This window comes from Monodon monoceros, unplaced genomic scaffold (genome assembly GCF_005190385.1).
Source record: "Monodon monoceros isolate NGI ecotype Baffin Bay Population unplaced genomic scaffold, NGI_Narwhal_1 Super_Scaffold_13, whole genome shotgun sequence".
NCBI classification, from domain to species: Eukaryota; Metazoa; Chordata; class Mammalia; order Artiodactyla; family Monodontidae; genus Monodon; species Monodon monoceros.
In genome coordinates this window covers 49,462,511-49,482,049 of record NW_021703769.1, presented here as the reverse complement: position 1 = coordinate 49,482,049, position 19,539 = coordinate 49,462,511, and the positions used below count along the sequence as shown (strand labels likewise).

General features: G+C 56.9%; 3 protein-coding genes across 10 annotated transcripts in view; 2 read left to right on the top strand and 1 right to left on the bottom strand.

The window, feature by feature from the left end:
• Nucleotides 1–542: 542 nt before the first annotated feature.
• On the bottom strand, nt 543–1,439 carry LOC114893738. The gene has a single exon (XM_029219452.1). It carries the CDS (start codon nt 1,392–1,394, stop codon nt 600–602), a length of 795 nt encoding a protein of 264 aa, XP_029075285.1. The 5' UTR covers nt 1,395–1,439; the 3' UTR covers nt 543–599.
• Nucleotides 1,440–9,253: 7,814 nt separating this feature from the next.
• CUNH16orf91 (chromosome unknown C16orf91 homolog) lies at nt 9,254–10,285 on the top strand. Its single transcript, XM_029219454.1, has 2 exons — nt 9,254–9,363; nt 9,440–10,285. The coding sequence occupies exons 1-2, from the start codon at nt 9,332–9,334 to the stop codon at nt 9,813–9,815; spliced, it is 408 nt and encodes a 135-aa protein (XP_029075287.1). The 5' UTR covers nt 9,254–9,331; the 3' UTR covers nt 9,816–10,285.
• Nucleotides 10,286–13,445: 3,160 nt separating this feature from the next.
• Nucleotides 13,446–19,539, top strand: part of UNKL (unk like zinc finger) — a 43,004-nt gene continuing 36,910 nt past the window's right edge. For 7 of the 8 annotated variants that reach the window (XM_029222285.1, XM_029222283.1, XM_029222282.1 and 4 more), the window contains exons 1-2: nt 13,446–13,522; nt 14,811–15,020. In XM_029222285.1, coding sequence (XP_029078118.1) covers nt 13,446–13,522; nt 14,811–15,020 — 287 coding nt within the window. The remainder of the gene's footprint in view (nt 13,523–14,810; nt 15,021–19,539) is intronic. The other variant, XM_029222288.1, reaches the window with a different exon arrangement.

Sequence of the window (19,539 nt, the reverse complement as noted above, 5' to 3'; positions counted from 1 at the left end):
TGGCCAAGAGGACCTTCCCTAGACTCCCAGAACCCCTGCCCCTGTTCTGGCTGCTGAGCCCCAGGCCCCACTGCTCCCCAGCGCCTCCCACCCACAGGCACTGCGGTCCGAGCCCCAACCGGAGCCAACAGCACGTTAGCTTGGCCACTCAGACGGTGCCCCCCTTCCTGCCCCTCCAAGAAAGCCGTCACCCCCATGGTAGCTGGCCCTGCCACCTGCGCGGGTGCCACGAGGAAGAGCCACCCTGGGGCCAGTTGGATGGGCAGTGTGGAGGGCTGCCCTTCACCACTGACTGGAACTTTGGGGGCTGGTCTTTGAGGAAATGTGGCTTGCCCAGAGGGGAACCCAGCGTGTAGACACCCTGAGCCCACCGCCTCCAAGAGGCTGCAGCTCCTGCCCCATCCTCCCTCCTGTGGGCAGAGCTCTTGGGTGGCCCCTGCCCATTCCCTGCCCTGGCCTGGGAAGTCCCTACCTGAGCTGATTTGTCCCCTGGTGGCTGCCCTGATTGGAGGTCCCCGAGGGCTCCTCTCAGGACAGCAATAAGGAGAGTCCAGGCCCTTGTTGCCCTCAGCTCACCCCCGCTGATCCTTGCTCAATCGCTAGGCCTCGGCCAGCTGCACCCCCTCCAGGGCCTGGCCCCCCCAGCCCAGCAGCTCGGGGCCGGCCTCTGCTGACCAACTGGCCAGCAGGTCGCTGAAGTCAGGCGTGCCGGGGTGCAGCAGACCCAGGGGGCTGGGTGCCGGCTCCTTCCAGAAGGAGGGGGGAAGCTTCCTTTGGGTCATGGGGGTGATGTGGCCGTACTTCTGCTCCAGCCTGAGTCGGCGGCCGGCTGCGGCCCTGGGTCCCGAGTACTGCCGCAGCCCGTAGTCGAAGAGCTCGGCCAGGGGTCCCAGCGGCTGCAGCCCTTCCCCACCGAGGCCCGGCCCGCACGCCTGCCCCTCGGGGGCCCCAGGGGAGCAGACCCCGGGCTCAGTGGCCTCATTTTCTGGGGCCTCACCCTGGGTCAGGCGCACAAGGTTGGCGCAGGAGAGCTCCCTGGCTGAGCTGCTGGCCGTGTGGCCATTGGCGTAGATGTCGCAGGCGTCGGGGTCCTGTCCCCGGTCCTTGTGGCCGAAGTACCGCTGGATGTCGCCACTGATGAGCTCAGAGAACCGCAGGAGCTGCAGCGGCGTCTCTGGGCCACCGGGGTCCAGAGGGGCCACTTCTGGGGCCCAACCTGAGCTCTGGGGGGCCGGGCTGTGGCCCTCTGGCCCCTCGACCTCCAGTTCCTCTTCCCCATCCTCCTCCTCCTCCTCAGAAGAGTCTGGGGGCTCCGGGTCTGAGGGCAGAAAGGGCCCATGGGATGGCAGAGGCAGCCGGAAGTCACAGAGAGGCCAGATCACGCCCGCGGCCATCTCTCCGCCGAGCTTCTGGGGGCTCTCGGGCAGTGGGCGCTAGCTGGGGAGGGAGGTGGAGAGGGGACAGGTTAGCAGTCAGGGCCCGCAGCCCTCCTAGGGGAATAGTCACTGCAGGGTTGGGGCGGGCGCTGAGCTCAGAGGCAGGTGACATTTGGAGAGACGGAGGTGGTGGGCACTGTGGCGGGGGGGCATGGCAGGGGTGAGCTGCAGGGTGCAGGCCTCAGTCACCCGCCAGAGGAGGGTACATCCTGTCCTGTAGGGAGGGTGGCTGACAGTGCTGTTGGAATAGTCTTGGAGAGAGAGAAGCTGGGCAGGTGGGAAGGGAGCTGGCCCAGGGGCTGGGCTTCGGGCAGGTTTGGGGTCTGGAGAGCAGAGCCCTCGCCCCAGCTCAGGGTCGCTGTAGCTCTTGATAAACAGGCTTGTTGACGTAGAGTCTGCCCAGGTGCAGGGTGGGGAGGGACCCCTTTGACACATCCCCTCCCCGAGTGTCTGGTTGGCAGGGTCCCTCTGTGCCTGAAGTGACCATGCTGAGCCCGGGAGCCGGGCCTGGCTGCCTCGACCTGGGTGCTCTGTCCCTTGCAGTTTTGGGGGCTTCAGAGGCTTCAGGGGCTGTGAGGGTGAGCTCCGGGGATCTTCAGGGGAGGGCAGAGCCATTTCTCTGTCCCCACAGTCGCAGGCTTCCCTGTGCTCCCTGTCGGGGGTGGAGGGTTGGTGAGGTCACCTCTAGCATCTCTAACCTGGGGATGGGTGGGGGGGCTGGCAGGACCATGGAGGGGATGGGATTAGGGGAGCTGATTGTGAATGTGGGAGGCCCCCCCCGAACAGGGCCCCAGCTCCTGCACTGCAGGGAGGCAGGGGGGCCAGCCCTTGGACCAGGAGGCCTTCTAGCGGGAGCCCTGGGCAAGGGGGAGGAAGAAAGGGAAGAAGGGTTAGAGAGAAGGGGGGGCTCACAGCTTCAGGAAACCACTCCCTATGTGGGGGGAGGGGCGGGAAGTCCACAGGCCGCCCTCAGAGTCAGGGGGGCTTCTCGGACCTCCCCCTCTTCCCTGCCATCATGCTCCGCAGTTCTAGGGCCCCTCTTCCCTGTTGGGGTGAACCGTGGCCCCAGCGTTGGGCGTTGGCATGGCCGCTGGTGGGGAGCCAAGACTCAGGTGCCCCCCTTTCCCTGGCCAGCCCACCTCGATGACCCAGCCCCGCTCAGCCCTGCTGTTGACCCCTCCCCGTGGGTGGGTGGTCCCCAAAGACCACCAGGGCAGAGGAACCCCACAGCCTTCCCAGGACCTCCGCCACCAGCACCCTCCCGCCCGCCGTCCAGCCTGGCTCCTACCTGCCGAGGCCTGCAGCTCCCGCTGGGCAGGCCCACCTCCACCTGGGCTCAAGCATTTATAGCCAAGCTCTGTGGCTGGCCCGGCTGGCAAATATTTGGTGACTGCATTGTCATCGCAGACTGGGCAAATAGAGCCCGTTTGCTTTAGCGCCCGGCAACCAGGGCCCCGCCGGGGGGAGCCTCAGCCTGCCCGGGGGACGGTGGAGTGTTTGCCGCTCGCCCAGCTGGCTCACACCCGGGGCCGAGGACCCTTATCTCCGCCACTGATTGGGGCCTGGACCAAGCCTTGTCAAATAGGCGGAAAATTAAATTTCATGCTATTTTGACTCCTGGAGTAGCCTTCTCTAGAGGACATCCTGCTTCTGCAGCGCTCTGGGTGAACGGGCTCTGGGCCAGCAGCAGGACCTGGGAAGCCCCAGGAGGGCCAGGGACCACCAGCCAGGGCCCAGGTGGTGGGTTTATGCAGGTGGGGACCCCAGAGTCCCTGCCCAGCCCCCTCCTGCCACTTCCCACCGTTCCAGAGCTGCAGGTGCATTTGCAACAAACCCCATTGAATCACTGCTCCCCCAAGGGCTTCGTCCCCATGTCCAGGCTGAGGTGACACCTCCCTTCTCTGGCTCCTTTTTTAGCTCCTGTGCCTTTCCCTAAGGGGCTTGGTGGCCCCTCCAGCCCCGTGGGTCCTGCCCGGGGGCGTCCTCACTGTGGTTACCACCCACCACCATTACAGCCCCTTCACCGTGAGTCCCATGAGTCCAGTCCAAGTTTCCCCGTCCCTGGAAACCGATCTTGGCCACAGCCACAGTTCTGTCCTTATACCCTGGGGTCCAATGACAATTGCCAGGTCCTGGTTGTGGGTCGACCCTGCCCCAGCCTTAGCCAGCCTCTCTCTGACCCAGCACAGCCCAGATGTCAGCCAAGACCTGGGGGAGGCTGGGGGTTGGGGTCCCCGGTGGCTCCCCAGGACTGCTGGGACCCCAGAATCCCTCTTTGCCCAGATACGGCCCCTGCCCCTCTGCCAGCCCAGGGAGCGCCCACCATGACCTGCCCAGGACCCAGGGCTGGACCTCAGCAGCTGTTCTGGCTGTGGCTGCAGTGCCCGCTGCTGCCTATTGGGAACAGCCAGGGCCGGGGTCTGGGAAGGGCCTGGAGACCGGCCAGGTTGGGGTCAGCCCCGCAGGGTGGGGCCTCAGGGGCCCGAGGGAAGTGCTGGGCAAGGGGGCCGGGCTGGGGAAGGTGAGATGCAGCCCTGTCATGCAGAAGGTCCTGGCCTTTGTGGCCAGAGGAGGGGCTTCACAAAGGAGGTGGTTTGCAGGCGCTGATGGGGCAGGTGCTCACCCAGCCAAGCCGGGGGAAGTAAAGGTGTTCCAGCAGAGGGGACAGCCTGGAAAGGAACCAGATCGCGAGGAGCTGGCACCCCTGTGGTAGGCTGAGTGATGGCCCCAAAGATGTCCACACCCTGATCCCTGGGAATTGCGTCCTCACCCCACTTGGCAAAGGGACCCAGCGGATGTGACTGAGATAAGGACCCTGAGATGGGAGATGGCCCTGGATTATCCAGTGGGCTTGTGTGTCACAGAGGGAAGCAGGAGGGTCCGAGTGGGGGTGGGGGGAGATGTGGCGACTGAAGCAGAAGGTCACCTTTGAAGGTGGAGGGGCTGCAATCCAAGGAATGGAGCGGCCTCTAAAATCCGGAAGACAAGGAGATTCTCCCCTGGAGCCTTCAGGGCACAAACCTGCAGACACCTTGATTTGGGGCCAGGGAAACCCACTTGGGACCTCGGACCTCCAGGACTGCACAACAAATCAGTGTTGTTTTAAGCCACTCAGTTTGTGCTCCCTGTTTCAGCAGCAACAGGAAGCCCAGAGCTGGAAGCATTGGCTGGAAAGTGGGTTGGGTGGCACACAGGACCTCCTGGCCTGGCCCTGGAGCTTGGACCTTCTTCCTGTACTGGGAGCCAAGTCGGCCAGGGCCTCAGCTCTTCCCAGCATCACTGGAACCAAATCGCAGAGTGGCAGTGGGGCTTTTGCAGGAAAGAGGCCCCAGGGTGGTTTTCACCCCCCACCCCACAGGCCCACTTTTCCATCCTGGCCTCTGCCTCAGGCTCCCAGTCAGTGGAACTGGGGCTGTGGAAGGGGCTCTGGGTCCCAAGAGTGACCCAGCGAGGTGTCCATTCATGCCAGCTGTGGGAAGACTGACCACAGACAACCAGACACTTGTCCTCTGGTGGCAGAATCCCAGTGCCTTTTTCTGCCTGACCAGAGACAAGGAGGAAACCCCAGTCTAGGATGGAGAGTTCTAGAGTCGGAGAGAACCCAGAGCAGGCAGGTGTTTGGGGAGAGGAACCTCAGCAGCACAGTGTGGGGTGGGCCTCTGGACACAGGAGGCCTGAGACCGGAGACTTGGGGAGGGTGCCACTGCACCAGTCCTAGCGATCAACGATGGGGCCTAACAAGGCACAGTATGTGGAGGTGAGGGTGGGAGACAGGCGTGAGAGGGATTCAAGAAGCAGATCTTGGGTCTTAGTGGAATTATCCCCTTCCTTGCCCCTCCTGAGTCAGAGCCATGCTCAAGATAGACACAGGAGTCTGGTGGGTGGAGGCTGAACTCCAGCTTTTGTTACAGGTGAGGCTGGGCTGGGTTATGGCAGCCAGGGGGACCCTGGGTAGGTGGAGAGACGCACTTTCCCAGAATCACTGCCCACACATGTCCTGCCGGTATTGGGTGGCCAGCCAGTGCCAGGCCAAGTGGCATGGGTGTCCCAAGCCCCCTGTGCCCATGGGGGCTCCTGGCTGGGGCTGGGGGCTGAGGCACTCAGGCTGCCAGGCTTGGGGCCTGAGCATATGCCCTGGCATCTGCTCCCAGCCAGGCCCCCATTGTGGGCAGTATGGGGCCTTCAGAGCTCTGTGCTCACCCTGCCCCCACCAGCCCCCACCCCTGCTGTCAGGCCTCAGCCCCTGGGAGAAAGGCTCTGCCTTTCCAAAGGTGGTGGACCTGCCTGTCCCCATGCACCCCATATTGATCTTCCCAGGGAAAATCAATAGCTCCAATATGTCAGCTCTCAAGTGGCGCTACAGTAAATTACTCCCGCCATCGGGCACACAAGGGCTGCAGCCTCCCTCCCATTAGTGGGACATTAGTCCTCGTGTGAGGTTTCTCTGTGTGCTTTGAGATAATGAAGGCTGAGGTGTTGGTTTATGCCTCTGGGAGGAGGGGGACCTTGGACAAGAGCGGCATCGCTGGCAGTGCTGGGCACCTGTCACCCAGTGCCCTGCCGAGACTGCTGGGGTCAGGAAGGGGAGGGACCTGGAGACACCGGGCCACCGGCCGCATCTGGCTGTGGCTTTACCCACTCTGGGCTCCACCGCATCAGAGAGGGTCAAGCAAACCACAGCATTTGGGGCCGTTGTCACCCTCCAGCCAGAGGCTGCCAGGGACACGTGTCACTGAACAGGGTGGATTTCACAAGGGAGAATTCATATCCCGGAACATGGGTGTCTCAGGAGGCGGGCGTTAGAAAGGGCTCTGGGTTCAGCCATTGTTGGGTGAGGGGCTCTGCTCTGGGCTGTGTGCTGTCAGCAAGCAGGGTAACTGTGACTGGGCATCTGTATCAGTCTCCAGGGGCTGCCATAACAAAGGACCACCAGTTGGTGGTTTAAAACAACAGAAGTTACTTTCTCACCGTTCTGGAGGCCAGAAATATGAAACCACGAAGGCTCTGGGGGAGAATCTTAGCTTCTGGTGTAGCCGTCAGTCCTCCGTGTTCCTTGGCTGGTGGCCGCATCACTCCAGTCTCTGCCTGCCTCTTCACATGGCCTGCTCCCCTGTGCGTCTCTGGGTCTTTTTTCCTCTTATAAGGACATCATTTAGGGCCCACCCTATCCATTATGACATAGTTTTAACTAATTACACCCACAAAGACCCTATTTCCAAATAGGGTCACGTGCTAAGGCTCCAGGGGGATAAGAATTTGGAGGGACATCATTCCACCCAGTATAGCATCTTTAATACATCTTATCCAGAAGGAGGGCAGATGAGGCAAGGCTCCAGCCATGGGTGGTAAAGGACCCGGGTCCCTCCCATCAGCCAGGAAGGGGGTATTTGGTCTTTTTTGGGCCACTTCCATGTTTTGCCTGTGTTTAGATGTGATTATAAAGGGGTCTTGAGCCACCATGGTCACGGAGAGGCCTGGTCCAACACTGGTGTTCTCTGAAATTGTTTACGTCCTACAGGAGAGCCCAGCTCTGAGCATCAGGCCAGCTCCCGGAGATCAAGGCCTGCTGTCCTCCTCAGACTCTGCAGGACCCACGTCCTTTGCATCATGCCTTCACCTAGAATGGAGACCAGTGCCAGCAGGACTTGGGGACAGAGGAGAGGTCCGCTGGACATGTGGATTTGCTAAGTCTTTGTTGTGGGCCTGCGCTGCTCCTCCCAGACTCTGGCCTCAGAGCACCCTAGGAGCCTGATGGCAGTAAAGGAGCCCTCCACTGCCTCAGGATGGAAGGACACTTCCATGCCGTCCCCTTATCAGTCTTAACAGCTGTCCCAGGGACTGGCAGAGGGCTTCCCAGGCATAGCACCAGTCCTGGAAGCAGCCTGCGAAGGACAGGAGATGCCCATTTTACAGCTGAGGAAGCAGAGGCTCGAGGGGTGCTTGTCTGAGATGTCTTATTTCTGTCACCCATCCAAAGCAGTGAGACAGGTTTAGTGACGCTTTGGAGGCTGCCCTGCCTGGGGGTGAAGCCCTAGCCCCTGCCGTTGACGCCCAGCTCTGCATCACCTCTGCTGTCCCAGGGCAGCTTGTACCCAGATGCCCTAAATTAGCATACCAACCAGGTGGCTGCATAAGCTGCAGTCAGCAGCTCCACCCCAACCTCAGGCCTCTTTGATCTCCACCTCCTCCAGGAAGCCCTACAGGCTGCACACCAGAATGATTCTGGTCCATCCTCCCGCCCCCAGTAGGTGCTCCTGGGGTTCCCTGTGGTCGAATTGGTTTGGCAGTGATTCTGGGTGGGGTTCTGGGGTGGAACAGGTGGGGTGGAGCCCAGTGAGGAGGATGTGGGCACACAGGTGCCTCTGTTGACACAGCGGCTCTGAACACAGTCCTGGCTTTGCAGCTGAGCTGCCACCAGGCGTCCAGGTTTGGTCTTCCCAGGGTGGGGAGATCTCCCAGATGCTGCTGAGCTAGGAACACCTCCAGCCCGCCACCCTTGCTTAAGTGTCTCTAGACTTCCTGAGAGGTGAAGAACTGGTCCCCGAGGCTGGTGCTTCTCCTGCCAGAAAGCAGGTGCAGGAGATGCTCCAGAGGCAAAGATTCTGAACCAGGAGGCAGCACATTACAGCTGCCAACTAAAAATTGTTGCTTGTCACCTGGTTCTACAAGAATGAAGTCACCTGACACTGCAGTCACTGACCTCCAACACACCCTTAAAGGAGCTCAGGGCAGAGATCAGGAATGAGGCCCTCTGTGCTCTGGCAAAAACTGGCAGAAAAACTCTCACGTTGTGCTTTTTTTTTTTTTTTCAGTCGTCACAGTTCACAAGGTGGCCTCGTAATCTGATTTTGTCACCGTCAACCCCCACCCCCCACCCCCAGCACATCTCCACGTCTCCACATAGTCTGTGGTGACGCCTGGGTGCTCCTATGTGGTCTCCAGACAGGACGGCTCAGCAGAGCCAGGGCTAGTTTGCCTTGAAGGCAGAAGGCTCCAGCAGCTTCCCTATGAAGTCAACTGGGGAACCGGGTAGACAGGAAGTCCCAGGACAGCCCGAGGGTGACCCTCCCGGCCTGACTCCTAAGGTGGATGGGAAGGTTCCCCCGGAGCAGGCTGCAGCCTCCATCCACAAAGATGATGGCGCGCTAGGCTCTGCACTGGTGGTTCCGCTGGCGTGGAGAGAGAGACTTGTCCGAGTGCCTGCTGGCTTCCCGGTGACAGCCGTGGGCGTGCTCTGCTGCGGTGGGTGAGAGATGGCGGCCCTGCGGCTGATCAGTGCGCAGAAACGCCTGTCCCGCAGGGCGGGTGGTGTAGACGCGGCTATTCGTGCGCAGCACAGAGCAACGCAAAGCGCCAGGGCTGGGTGAGGGTCCGCGGCCATGGGGCGGCGGACACTAGTCGAGGGGACAAGATGACTCCGTGGCTGAAAGTCCAATGAAAAGAGCAAAACGGCGTCGCCAGGTCCCGGGGAGGAGGCGTCCAGGGGCTGCGCCTGCCTGGCGGGAAGGGTGTGGAGTGTGGGCCCAGGGCCCCGATCTCAGGCGATCCCGGCCGACGGTGAGACCCGCGCTGAGGCGAGCTCGTCGGAGGACGACGCCAGCATCCCGTCCCCGCCGGCCGGCCTCAAGCCCGGCGCGGAAACCTAGGAACCTGCCCGCTAGTTCCTCTTCGGACCGGCGGCGAACTACATTTCCCGGCATGCCAGCGCGGCCGGCCGGGGGCGGGTATACGACGGAAGAGGCCGCCTGAGGACGTGAGTCATTTCCGTTGCGCGAGTGGGTCCACGTTCTGTAGTCGTGAGCGGAGGCCAGGAACAGCGCGCGGCTTCCGGCTTCGCGCGACGGAAGTGACGCGACGCTGCGCGCGGCGGCGCCGAGTGCGGAGCCGGGGTCGCGATGAGCTGCGTGCTGTGGGCGCCGGCTGCTGGGTGAGGTCCGCGCGGTCTCGGCGGGACCTAGGGTGAGAACGGCGGGCGGGCGCGCTCACTGTTCTCTCTCTTCCAGGGCCCTCCGGGTACTGAGGCTCGTGCGCTGGCCTTTCCGAAGCCTGCATCCTCCGCCCGGTGGCCGGGCTAGTGCCCAGCCCGCGGCCGAGGGTGAGGAAGAGGTTGACCCTAACCGCCCCCTTCAGTTTTCCTCCAGCAAAGCCATCCCGTTCCGCTGGACAGTGAAGCACTCCCTAGGAAGGGAGCAGCAGCGGCCCTGGTGGAGGGTGCTGCCCTTCAGCCTGTGTCTCATGGTTCTGGTCATCTGGTGCTTCTTTAGACAGGAGACCAGCGCGGACCGGTGGTTGGGACGGATGTTGGAAGAAGAGGTACCGGAGCCCAGCGATCGTTCTGAAGAGCCTGGAACTCCGGTGGCCCATGGGGCGAGAACTTAATGGGGTGCCAGCAGCGAGGGAACAGACCTCAGTCTTTAGGCTTTGACGTCGCGTTTGACCGTTTCTGTCCTGGTTATGCGCGTCCCCAGACTGAAGGACTTGGATGGCGCGCCTGGCAAAGCTGACTCGTTGAAGGCACAGCAGAATGTCAGCAAATCGGAACCGGCTCTTTGCCTGATACTTGTTGCCATCGAATACGTCCAAAAGACTTTTCAGGTCTATAGAAAGGGTTTTGGTTGCAGCGTGTGCTGTTGGATTTGGGATGTCTTTGTACAACATTATCACGTTTCCAAAGGGATGCTGGTGACACTTGTAATCCAGTGTGATCCACTTTGCAGGTCATTTGCTTTCTGAGACAGAATAACTGGCACAAGAGTTAAACGTTTTGTTTTACAGTGTACCGTGATGTCTATAAATTGATGTTAGTTTAACAGACTAACAATAAATATTAATTTGGTAATGTGGAATTAAGCCAATGTTTGGTTTTTTGTTTTTTTTGCATTTCATTTAAAAAAGGGAGCCTTCTAGTCTTTTCAGTTCCTTTGTTTGTTTGTTTGTTTTTTCCAGAATAGGAACTGACGAAAGAAACCTAAATGTTAATTGTGGAACACTTTCTCACTTCTCTTCCAGTTTTTAATTTTAGCAAGGCAACAACTTTCTGAGTGGAATAACATTGATAAATATTTTTATGGACAACTTAGAGGCAATATTTGGGGTATGTAAATGATATGTTTTCAAGTACTGCTTAGTAGGAAACTTTCTTAATTCTGGATTAAATACTAGATGCATAAAAGGGAAGATTTTATTTATTTAAGGTTCTAGTGGAACGTTTTATCTTGGCATATCTTTGGTGCCAAAGTTAAGTGGAAATTTCTCTCACTCGGATGGTTGAAGACCACTGACTGTATGGCAGTGTACTGGCTTCTCACAAGGCCTTGGCCAAGGTCTGGCCCGCCTTGGTAAATTATGCTTGTCAGGGAGGTGGTGCTAAGACAAGTATATATATTTTTTAAAGATGAAGAGACCAAGATTCAGAAGGATTGACCTAATCATGGCTCAGGCTACATCATTAGTTCCACTGGGAGCAAAGAACTAAGATGTCCTTTCTCTGACCTGGTGTGGTTGTGACCTATTTGGTTGTGAACCATTTTATTTGAGCAACAGTCATTCAAACCTGAACCCTGACTACTCTCACTAGCTCCTGCAGGAAAAAAAGTCAGAACTAACGAGAAGAAATTTTGTTTTAATTAAAAATAATTTTCATATGACCAAAGCAATATGATTTATCTGGAAAAGTTAAACAGTGTAATAAGCAAAAGGTAGAGAATCAGAAACAGTAATAATCCCACCACCTAGAGGTAACTGCTGTGAGCACTGTTGGGCAGAAGATGGAGAAAATTGTATTTTAAAAAATCCAAGGAAAAGAGGTTACCTAAGTCGACGGCCTCATATCTTCCAAGCTGCTGAGGCTTGGAAGACATGAGGCCATCGACTTAGGTAACCTCTTTTCCTTGGATTTTTAAAAATTTTAACGTCTGGGTACTACCCCAGCCTTTTAAGAACATTCTTCAAAAGCATGAAAAATGACAATCTTTACAGCCTGTCACAGTTCTCTTTGCTCTCTTCAAGGAAGGTGCCTCTTGGGTAGGCATCTTTTCTCCCACCTCTACAGCAAAGATCCCCAAATTTCTTTATCTTGAGCCCCCAACTTCCTTTTTTAAGCTCGAGGTGGCTCTCTATACTTCTCTACCGGACTTTACAGGTTCCTCAAGCTCCTTAGGTCCAAAACAGAGTTAAGCTCTCCCCAAACCTGTTTCTTTGCTCTGTATTCCTCCCAGCTCGGGACTTCGGAAATATCTTAAGCTTCTTTCTCATTCCCTGCATCCTGGCAGTCTTCAAGATCTGTTTAGTCCTCCTCCAAAGAATTCATGGGCCTTGTTTCATTCTTCTGCTTGATTTTCTTCAAAAATATCATGTTGATTTTTTGCTATTTTAATTTCCAGGTTTAAATGTAATGTTTGTAGAGGTAGTAATTCCTTTAGACAATGTGAACATATAAAGAAAGTAGTCATTCATCCCACCAGCAAGTGATGGGCTTATTTTACTGTATTACTTGTGTTTAAAAAAAAACAGAAACTTACATGCTTGGGAACAAACGTATGGAACTGCAGTATCTTGCTTCCTTTTGTCACTTAAGTAGGAGCATTTTTCTTGTCATTAACAATTCTCAGGAAGCATTGTCATTCTCTGTGAGGTGCTCTTTAAGTTTTTGCCAAATAACTTTGATAATTATCTTTGTACATCTTTGTCTGAATCTCATTCTTTTTTAGGTTGGAGTTTCTAGAAATGGAACAGATTATTTTCTGTAAAGGTCAGTACCCATTCGTCCTCCCAGCCACACTTCCTTTAAGGGCTTTTCTTGCTGCAGGTCACCAGCATTGTGGGTTGCTGTTAAGAACAACAAAAAGTCTGCCTGCTCCATGGGCTCTTCCTTGTTTTAATTTGCATTAAAAAAAATTACTAGCGAGGTTGAAAATTTTAAATAATGTCTCAGAGGAATTCCCTGGCGGTCCAGTGGTTAGAACTCTGAGATCTCAAACCGTGCAGCCCGGCCAAAAAAAAAAAAAAATGTTTCATGCTATATATTTACAAAACAATGTACTCTGGGTCTGGGTTCTCCCTCCCGAAATGCACACCCTGCTTCCTCCTCCAGGGTCAGATGAGCTGGGGCCCTGAGTGGTAGGGCTTACCGGGGGTGGCAGCTGGTGCCTGCCTCCCAGAGTTCCCACCCTCTTTGCATCCCCGCCCACCCTGTTGGTGAAGAGGGCGTGTGTGTGTGTGTGTGTGTGTGTGTGTGTGTGTGTGTGTGTGTGTCTGTCTGTCGGTCTGTCTCCCCCTTGACCTCGAGCCTTTGGATTCTTTTTTAAAAATCAGCTCTATTGATACGTAGTTCACATATTATTCAATTCACCCATTTAAAGTATACAATTGATTTTTTAGTGTATTCGTAGGGGCAACCATTACCACGATGTAATTTTAGGGCCTGTGCGTACTCCTAAAAGAAACCCGCTACCCATGAGCAGTCAGGCCTCCTTTCCCCCTCTCTCCCCCACACCAAGCCCTAAGCAACTGGAGCCACTCTTTGCGGTGTCAGCACCCAACCCGGGGGTCATAGAACGAATGAAGGCGAGTGTGAGCAGCCTGGGCGCGCTGTCTACTCGGGACCTGTCGGCTCCGTCTCGGAGCCTGGAGCTGCTCAGGGCGCTGTCAGGGCGTTCAGAGCGCGTGGGGCAGCCGTGGTGCGTTGAAGGCGGCAGCGGGAACGGGACCAAGCAAGTGCAAGATGGGCTGTGAACGTGGAGGCCGGGGGGGGGCACGGTGGGTGGAGGCGTCCGGCCGAGGCGGCGGGCTCGGGGCATGGCGTGGTTTGGGGTGCGCGCGGGTCCCCGCTTGGCGCCTGGTGCTGGCAAGTTCACTGGGCCTCCGGCACTGCGCCGGGCGCCGGATGGGGGCGTGGCGGGGGCGTGGCCGTCCCGGCGGGGGGCGCGGGTGGGCTCCGCGAGGGGGGAGATCCGGAGGGGCGGGGGCGGGCCCGCGCGGCGCATGCGCGCTGCATTGTTTTGACTGAAAATGCCGTCGGTTTCGAAAGCGGCGGCGGCGGCGTTGAGCGGGTCCCCCCCGCAGACCGAGAAGCCGACCCACTACAGGTCAGTGCCCGGGCTGGCCGCGGCTGGAGCGGGGGCGGGGCAGGGGGCGGCCCCGCGCGCCCCCGGCCCGCGCCCCCGCGCCCCTGGGCCTGGGAGCTGCCTCCGGGTGCGGCCTGGGGCCCCGCGCCGCCCCTCTCCCCGTTCCCCCCGCCCCCTGCCTCTCCCTTGCAGCCCCCTGGCCAGCCGGCCCTCCAGCCTCCGCGCCGCGCCTGGACTCTGGGCTGGTGGACCACCATCCTACTCAGCTACCGCCGCCTGAGCTCAGGAGGCGGCGCCCAGGGTCTGGGGTGGCACCTGGGCTTGGGGGCTGGAGAACGAGGTCGGGGGTCCACGCGCCTGGGTTGGGGATCGGGGAACAGCGCCTGGGGTCGTGGGTCGGGGGCCGCCGAGAATGCGCCTGTAGTCGGGGATTGGGGACCGCGCCTGGGCTCGGGCGGAGGGCGGCCATCTGGGCTCCGGCTGCCTCCTCCTGGGGTCAGGGATGGTTCCGGGGCTTGGGGACCCGGGCGTTCCTGGAGTCGGGGTATCGCACCTGAAATTGGGGGTCGCGTCTGTGTTTTGCATGAGGAGGCTGTGCATGGGGTCTGAGAGATCGCGCCTGAGGTCCGGGAACTCGCCCGGGCTCCGCGGGGGGGAGGCCGTCAGGGATCGTCTGGAGTCGGAGTGGGTGTTACGCCTGAGATCGGAGATGGGGGGCGCTGCGCCTTGGGCCAGGAGTCCGCGCCTGGATTCTGCGGGGTCGCGCCTGGGGTCGGGGACCGTGTCTAGGATTGGCAAACCATTCCTGGGACCCGAGGAACGCGACTGGGCTTGCGGGGGCGGGGGGGTGGGTAGGGTGTCTGAACTCAGAGTGAGAGGTTGCACCTGAGCTTGGGGATCACACCTGGGGTCTGGGATGGATAGCGGCGCCTGGGGTCGGGGGTCGCACTTGGGGTCGGGGATGGGGAGTTTCACCTGGGTTAGGGGATTGTGCCTGCGATTGGAGATGGGGGGCTGCGCCTGGGGTCCGGGGTCGCACCTGGAATCTGGGACCATACCTGGGATAGAGGATGGGGGTTTGCACCTGGGGTCGAAGGTCGCATCTGGGGTCAGGGATGTGGGATCGTGCCTGGGGTCTGAGAAACGCACCTGGGTGGGGACAGGCGGGAAGGGGGTCGGCAGAGTGGGGGATCGCGCCTGGGGTCGGGGCCCTCGGGCGCACGGGATCTGACCCCTGCCCACGAGTCCTCGGGCCGCCCGCCGGCGGCGGTGGCAACGGAAGCGACCCCAACGCTGTTTGTCTTTTTAGGTATCTAAAGGAGTTTAGGACAGAGCAGTGCTCCCTGTTTGTGCAGCACAAGTGCACCCAGCACAGGCCATTTACCTGTTTCCATTGGCATTTCCTAAATCAGCGTCGGCGCAGACCGCTCCGCAGGCGCGACGGCACTTTTAACTACAGCCCGGACGTGTACTGCTCCAAGTACGACGAGGCCAGCGGCTTGTGCCCCGACGGCGACGAGTGAGTGTGTGCGGCCGCGCGGGGCAGCGTGGCCCCCACACCTGAGTGGGTGGCGGACCTGGGCTTTCCAGCACCTGGCACCTGCAGGGCCCAGTCTTCACTATGAAGTTTTCCCGTGACCGCTGGTCTTGGTGGGGACATTTCCCTATTTCTCGGCCAGTGTGGGAAGAACCGCATCTGGCTGGGGGATAACCCTGTACGGGACAAACCGATTTTGCTGCACTTCCCACTTTTGATTGCCACCCAGTTCTGTAAATTCCCTGCATTAGAACCAACCCTTATGAGGTAAACCTTTTGAGTTTAGAACCGTTTTGTAGTTGTCAGTTGCCTTTTGGTCAGAGAGCTTGTTAGAAGGTTTGCTCACATTGTGCAAATGTTTCTGGAATGGTTCCTTTCTTTCTGTTTATATGTTTATTTATTAAAAAATTGATAGGAAAGTTATTTGTGTAGCACTTTTAAAGTTTAGGAAATCAAGGTTTTGTTTTGGTTGCCTTTTTTTTTTTTCACAAGTTTCCTAATGGTGTTGTGAACAGATGTCTTCATTTTGAAATATGTAGAATAGGAAAACACGGAAAGAACAAGTCAGATTGTACATTCATATAACTGGCAGAGATTGGTAGAGGGAGGTCTTGCTTTTTTCCTGTGGGCCGTTTGAGAAGAGCCTATCCATTCCCACCTGGAGGTGAGGTGGTGGCGTTGTGCCCCAGGGCCTCTTGGAAAGAGCAGCTTGTTCAGCTTCTGTTGGATCCTGGTCTGATCTGGGGGAGGCGCTGTAGGCTTCCTCCCCTGACCCTCTGAAGGGAGGTGGTTCTCCAGGTATGGTCCCTTTTAAAGACAACTTTCACGCTGCTGCACAGGGAGACCCATGTGAATCTGTTCTTCATTTTCAAAAATGCTTAGGTCAGGGAGTAAACTTTTGACCTATGGTGATCATCTTAAAAGCTTTATATATTTCTTGAAAGGTTTTTAATTGAACACCAGATAGTTAAATAGGGTTGTTGTTAAGGCAGCCTGGAGCCTGTGGAAATAATGTAGCCAGCTCCACTTTGGTTAAGATGGTATTATACTTCTGTGAAGTTTTAAAAATGCATTATTTAATTGCATCTTGAGCTGCTGTTTTCTGCAAATGCGTCTACAGAAGAGAGATATTTTTGTCTAGCTAAGGCCTGGCCTCTGGTCCCTCATATCCCTTGGCCACGTCAGTCACCTCTCTGGACCTTAAGTCCTGAGTTGCCCCCAGGGGCCACTGCTGAGACACTGGTGCAGGGATCCAGTCACCTAGCATGTCTGACCCCATTCCAGAGTCCAGGATGGGGGACTATTTGGACTATTAGGCAGTATTCACTGGTGAAGCTTTTTTTTTTTTTTTTTTTGGCTGCACCGCATGGCATGTGGGATCTTAGTTTCCCCCATGAGGGATCGAACCTGCACCCCCTGCAGTAGAAGCATAGATTCTTAACCTCTGGGCTGCCAGGGAAGTCCCCTCACTGGTGATGCTTTTTTTTTTTTTTAAACTGGTGATGCTTTTAATGCATGAAAAGAAAGCATATATATTTTTTTAATTAATTAATTAATTTTATTTTTTGGCTGTGTTCGGTCTTCGTTGTTCCGTGAGGGCTTTCTTTAGTTGCAGAGAGCGGGGGCTACTCTTCGTTGTGGTGCGCGGGCTTCTCATTGTGGTGGCTTCTCTTGTTGTGGAGCATGGGCTCTAGATACACGGGCTTCAGTAGTTGTGGCATGCAGGCTCAGTAGTTGTGGCTCGTGGGCTCTAGAGTGCAGGCTCAGTAGTTGTGGTGCACGGGCTTAGTTGCTCCCCAGCATATGGGATCTTCCCAGACTAGGGCTTGAACCCGTGTCCTTTGCATTGGCAGGCATATTCTTAACCACTGTGCCAGAAAGAAAGCATATTTTAACAGCTGTTTTGGGTTCCGGAGTCTGAATGTCCTGGTATGGATTTGGCCCCATTGCTGGATATCCAGGGTGGGGTCCTGTTCCTACGGAATGAAGAGTGCTGCAGTGGACACCTACCTGTGGATGGTCCTTTTAAGCTGGACTCAAATATTAGTTAAATATTACAATTATTTATTGCAGAAACATTAACATGGGGAATTCCCTGGCGGTCCAGTGGTTACGACTCCGGGCTTTCACTGCCGAGGGCCCAAGTTCAGTCCCTGGTGAGGGAACTAAGATCCCACAAGCCGCATGGTGCAGCCAAAAAAAAAAAAAATTAACATATAGTCCAGATAGCATGCAGGTTAGCAGGTTATCATTGAGAAGAAGAATGGGACTAAGATGGTTGTTTGATACTGTTTTGAGTGCATCCTGTGTACATGTACACACAGTATGAAAGTACATGTGTCTTATTAAAGATTTTGTTTGTGACTTTTAGTGAGCACATGAGATGACTTGCTTCAGCCCCATAGGAAGTGTTTGACAGGCCAGACATCTCCCCTGAGAATCTCTCCTTAGTAATTACCACTCATTCCACGGGAGATAGACTTTCCCAGAGTTTGTCCTGTTGAATTACATATTCTAGCTCGTGCAGCGTTGCCATGGAATCTGTAAATAGATACTACTTTTCAGAGCAAGGAAAGGGCTTTCCTTTTATTTCAGTTCATTGGTTCTTGAAGGGTCTATTTTGGGCATATGTACTACCAACCTGTTATTGTAAATCATGAATATGTATCAGAGACCAAAGACCCTTCAGCCAATATCAGGTGACATAAGCACAAGTTCTTGGAGCTTGATGGGGGCGCTGTGGGGCTGAGCCGTGGCCAGGAGGGTGGGACCCCCAAGAGGGTTGGCACCCCTGTGATGTCAACTCCTGTCCTAGGCAGGTGGTCATTCTCCCCCCTTGCTGTCACCTCTCCTCCTGTGGCCCCCTCCCCTTCTGTCACCCCCTTTCATTTGCAGGCACTCCTCCCCCGCTGTCACACCCCCGCTGTCACCCCTTTTCATTAGCGGGTAGTCCGTCACCCTTCCCCTCTCACTGTCACCCTCCTCCCAGTGACCCCTCCCCATCTGTCACCTCCACCCCCTGTGAGTACTCCTGCTGTCATCTCTGGGTAGCCCCCTCATCTCCTCCTCCCCATGGGCACCCCCTATGTCACCCCTTTTACTCCGTGCGCAGTCACCCTCCCCCCTCTCTCTGTCACCCCTCCTTCCGTGGCCCCTCCCCGTCCGCCACATCCCCCCACCACCCCACCCCGCTGTCACCCTCCGCCGGCGGGCACCCTGTGGCCGGGAAGACCCCTCAGTGCTAGCGCCCCAGGTCCTCCCTCTCGCGGCGCCCTTTGTTCTGGCGGGCACGCCCCTTCCCCGGCGCGGGCCTCGATTGGCCGTCCAGGTCACGTGAGCCCCGCCCCGCCCCCGTGGGAACTGGCCTCCCCGCGGCGCGGCTGGACCGCCTGGGTCTGCAGGTCGCTACGCGCCCTCTGTAGTCGGCCAAGAGCGAGTCGACCGAGCGGGCGCTGCCTCCGAGCTTGAGGGCCGGCCCACCCCACAGGGTCGCTGTTCCCACCCGTGCGGATCCGTCGCAGGTATTTCTCAGGCTGGGATTTTGAAGAAAGCGACGCTCGCTTGCCGGAGCGAAGCTTGGCTGGAGGTTTGTCGCGGTCCAGCCACATCCTGAAATCTACTCTGAGAGAGGCAGTGGGTGGGGACAGACCCAGCCCCCCAGCTAGTCCTGTTCGCTGCGCTGGACCATAGACCGTCAGGGCGGGTCTTCCCACCTGTAACCTAGGTGTGCTTCTGCTCCCAGGAGACCATGTGTCCGTTTTGTGCTTGTAAATGCATGTCAGGTGCGTTTACAGAGGTAGGTTCTGACCCATAAAAAGCAAAGGCCCTTCCAGGGGTCTGAGGGGCCCCTCCAGGGGAACATTTTCATTGGCAGACAATACAAGCAGTCCCCAACTATACAAAGTGACCATCCTCTTTTCTGATAACCCTCCTTCTCCCACAAGCAGGCAGTCCCTGGAGGCGGCCCTCCAGACCCCACATTTTATAGGTTTTCTTGGTTTTAATAAGAAGTGAGCCTGCCCCATTACTGTGCTATAACTTTCCAGATTGGCTCTAGAGATCTGCCTTGTTGTTGGTAGGGCTCCCTACCATGTTTTCACCTGGCAGGCCCAGCACTTCTCCCCACAGCTCCCTCCCTCCTCACTGCACGTTGCCTGGGACCTCCCAGCCGTGAATTTGGGCACTGTGGGAGCTTGCTGATGTACAGAAACTTTTCTACATGCCCAAGTCTTGGTGTGCCTGCTGTGTCATACTTGTCCTTAGTTTGACTTGTCTGTTGAGAGATGTTCCTGCAATGTTTAATTTTAAAAAGTCAGGTATCCTAGGACCTAAGGCTTAGGTGAAAGTCCATTCACTTCAGGATGGTTATAAGCTGTTGCTGTTTAAACTGACCATATAAGTGAACTCTGCTTGGGCATTCGGGGTGAGGTGAAAGCCAAGGGCAGGCCACGTTAGAACATAATATTTAGGAGTCAGGGAGCTACTTAACAGTCTAGAGGAA

Excerpts from the sequence above, each read along its gene's own strand:
- LOC114893738 (XM_029219452.1), bottom strand. The coding sequence starts at position 1,394 with ATGGCCGCGGGCGTGATCTGGCCTCTCTGTGACTTCCGGCTGCCTCTG.
- CUNH16orf91 (XM_029219454.1), top strand. The coding sequence starts at position 9,332 with ATGAGCTGCGTGCTGTGGGCGCCGGCTGCTGG. Across the intron at positions 9,364-9,439 it reads CTGTGGGCGCCGGCTGCTGG|GGCCCTCCGGGTACTGAGGC; the intron begins GTGAGGTCCGCG and ends TCTCTCTTCCAG.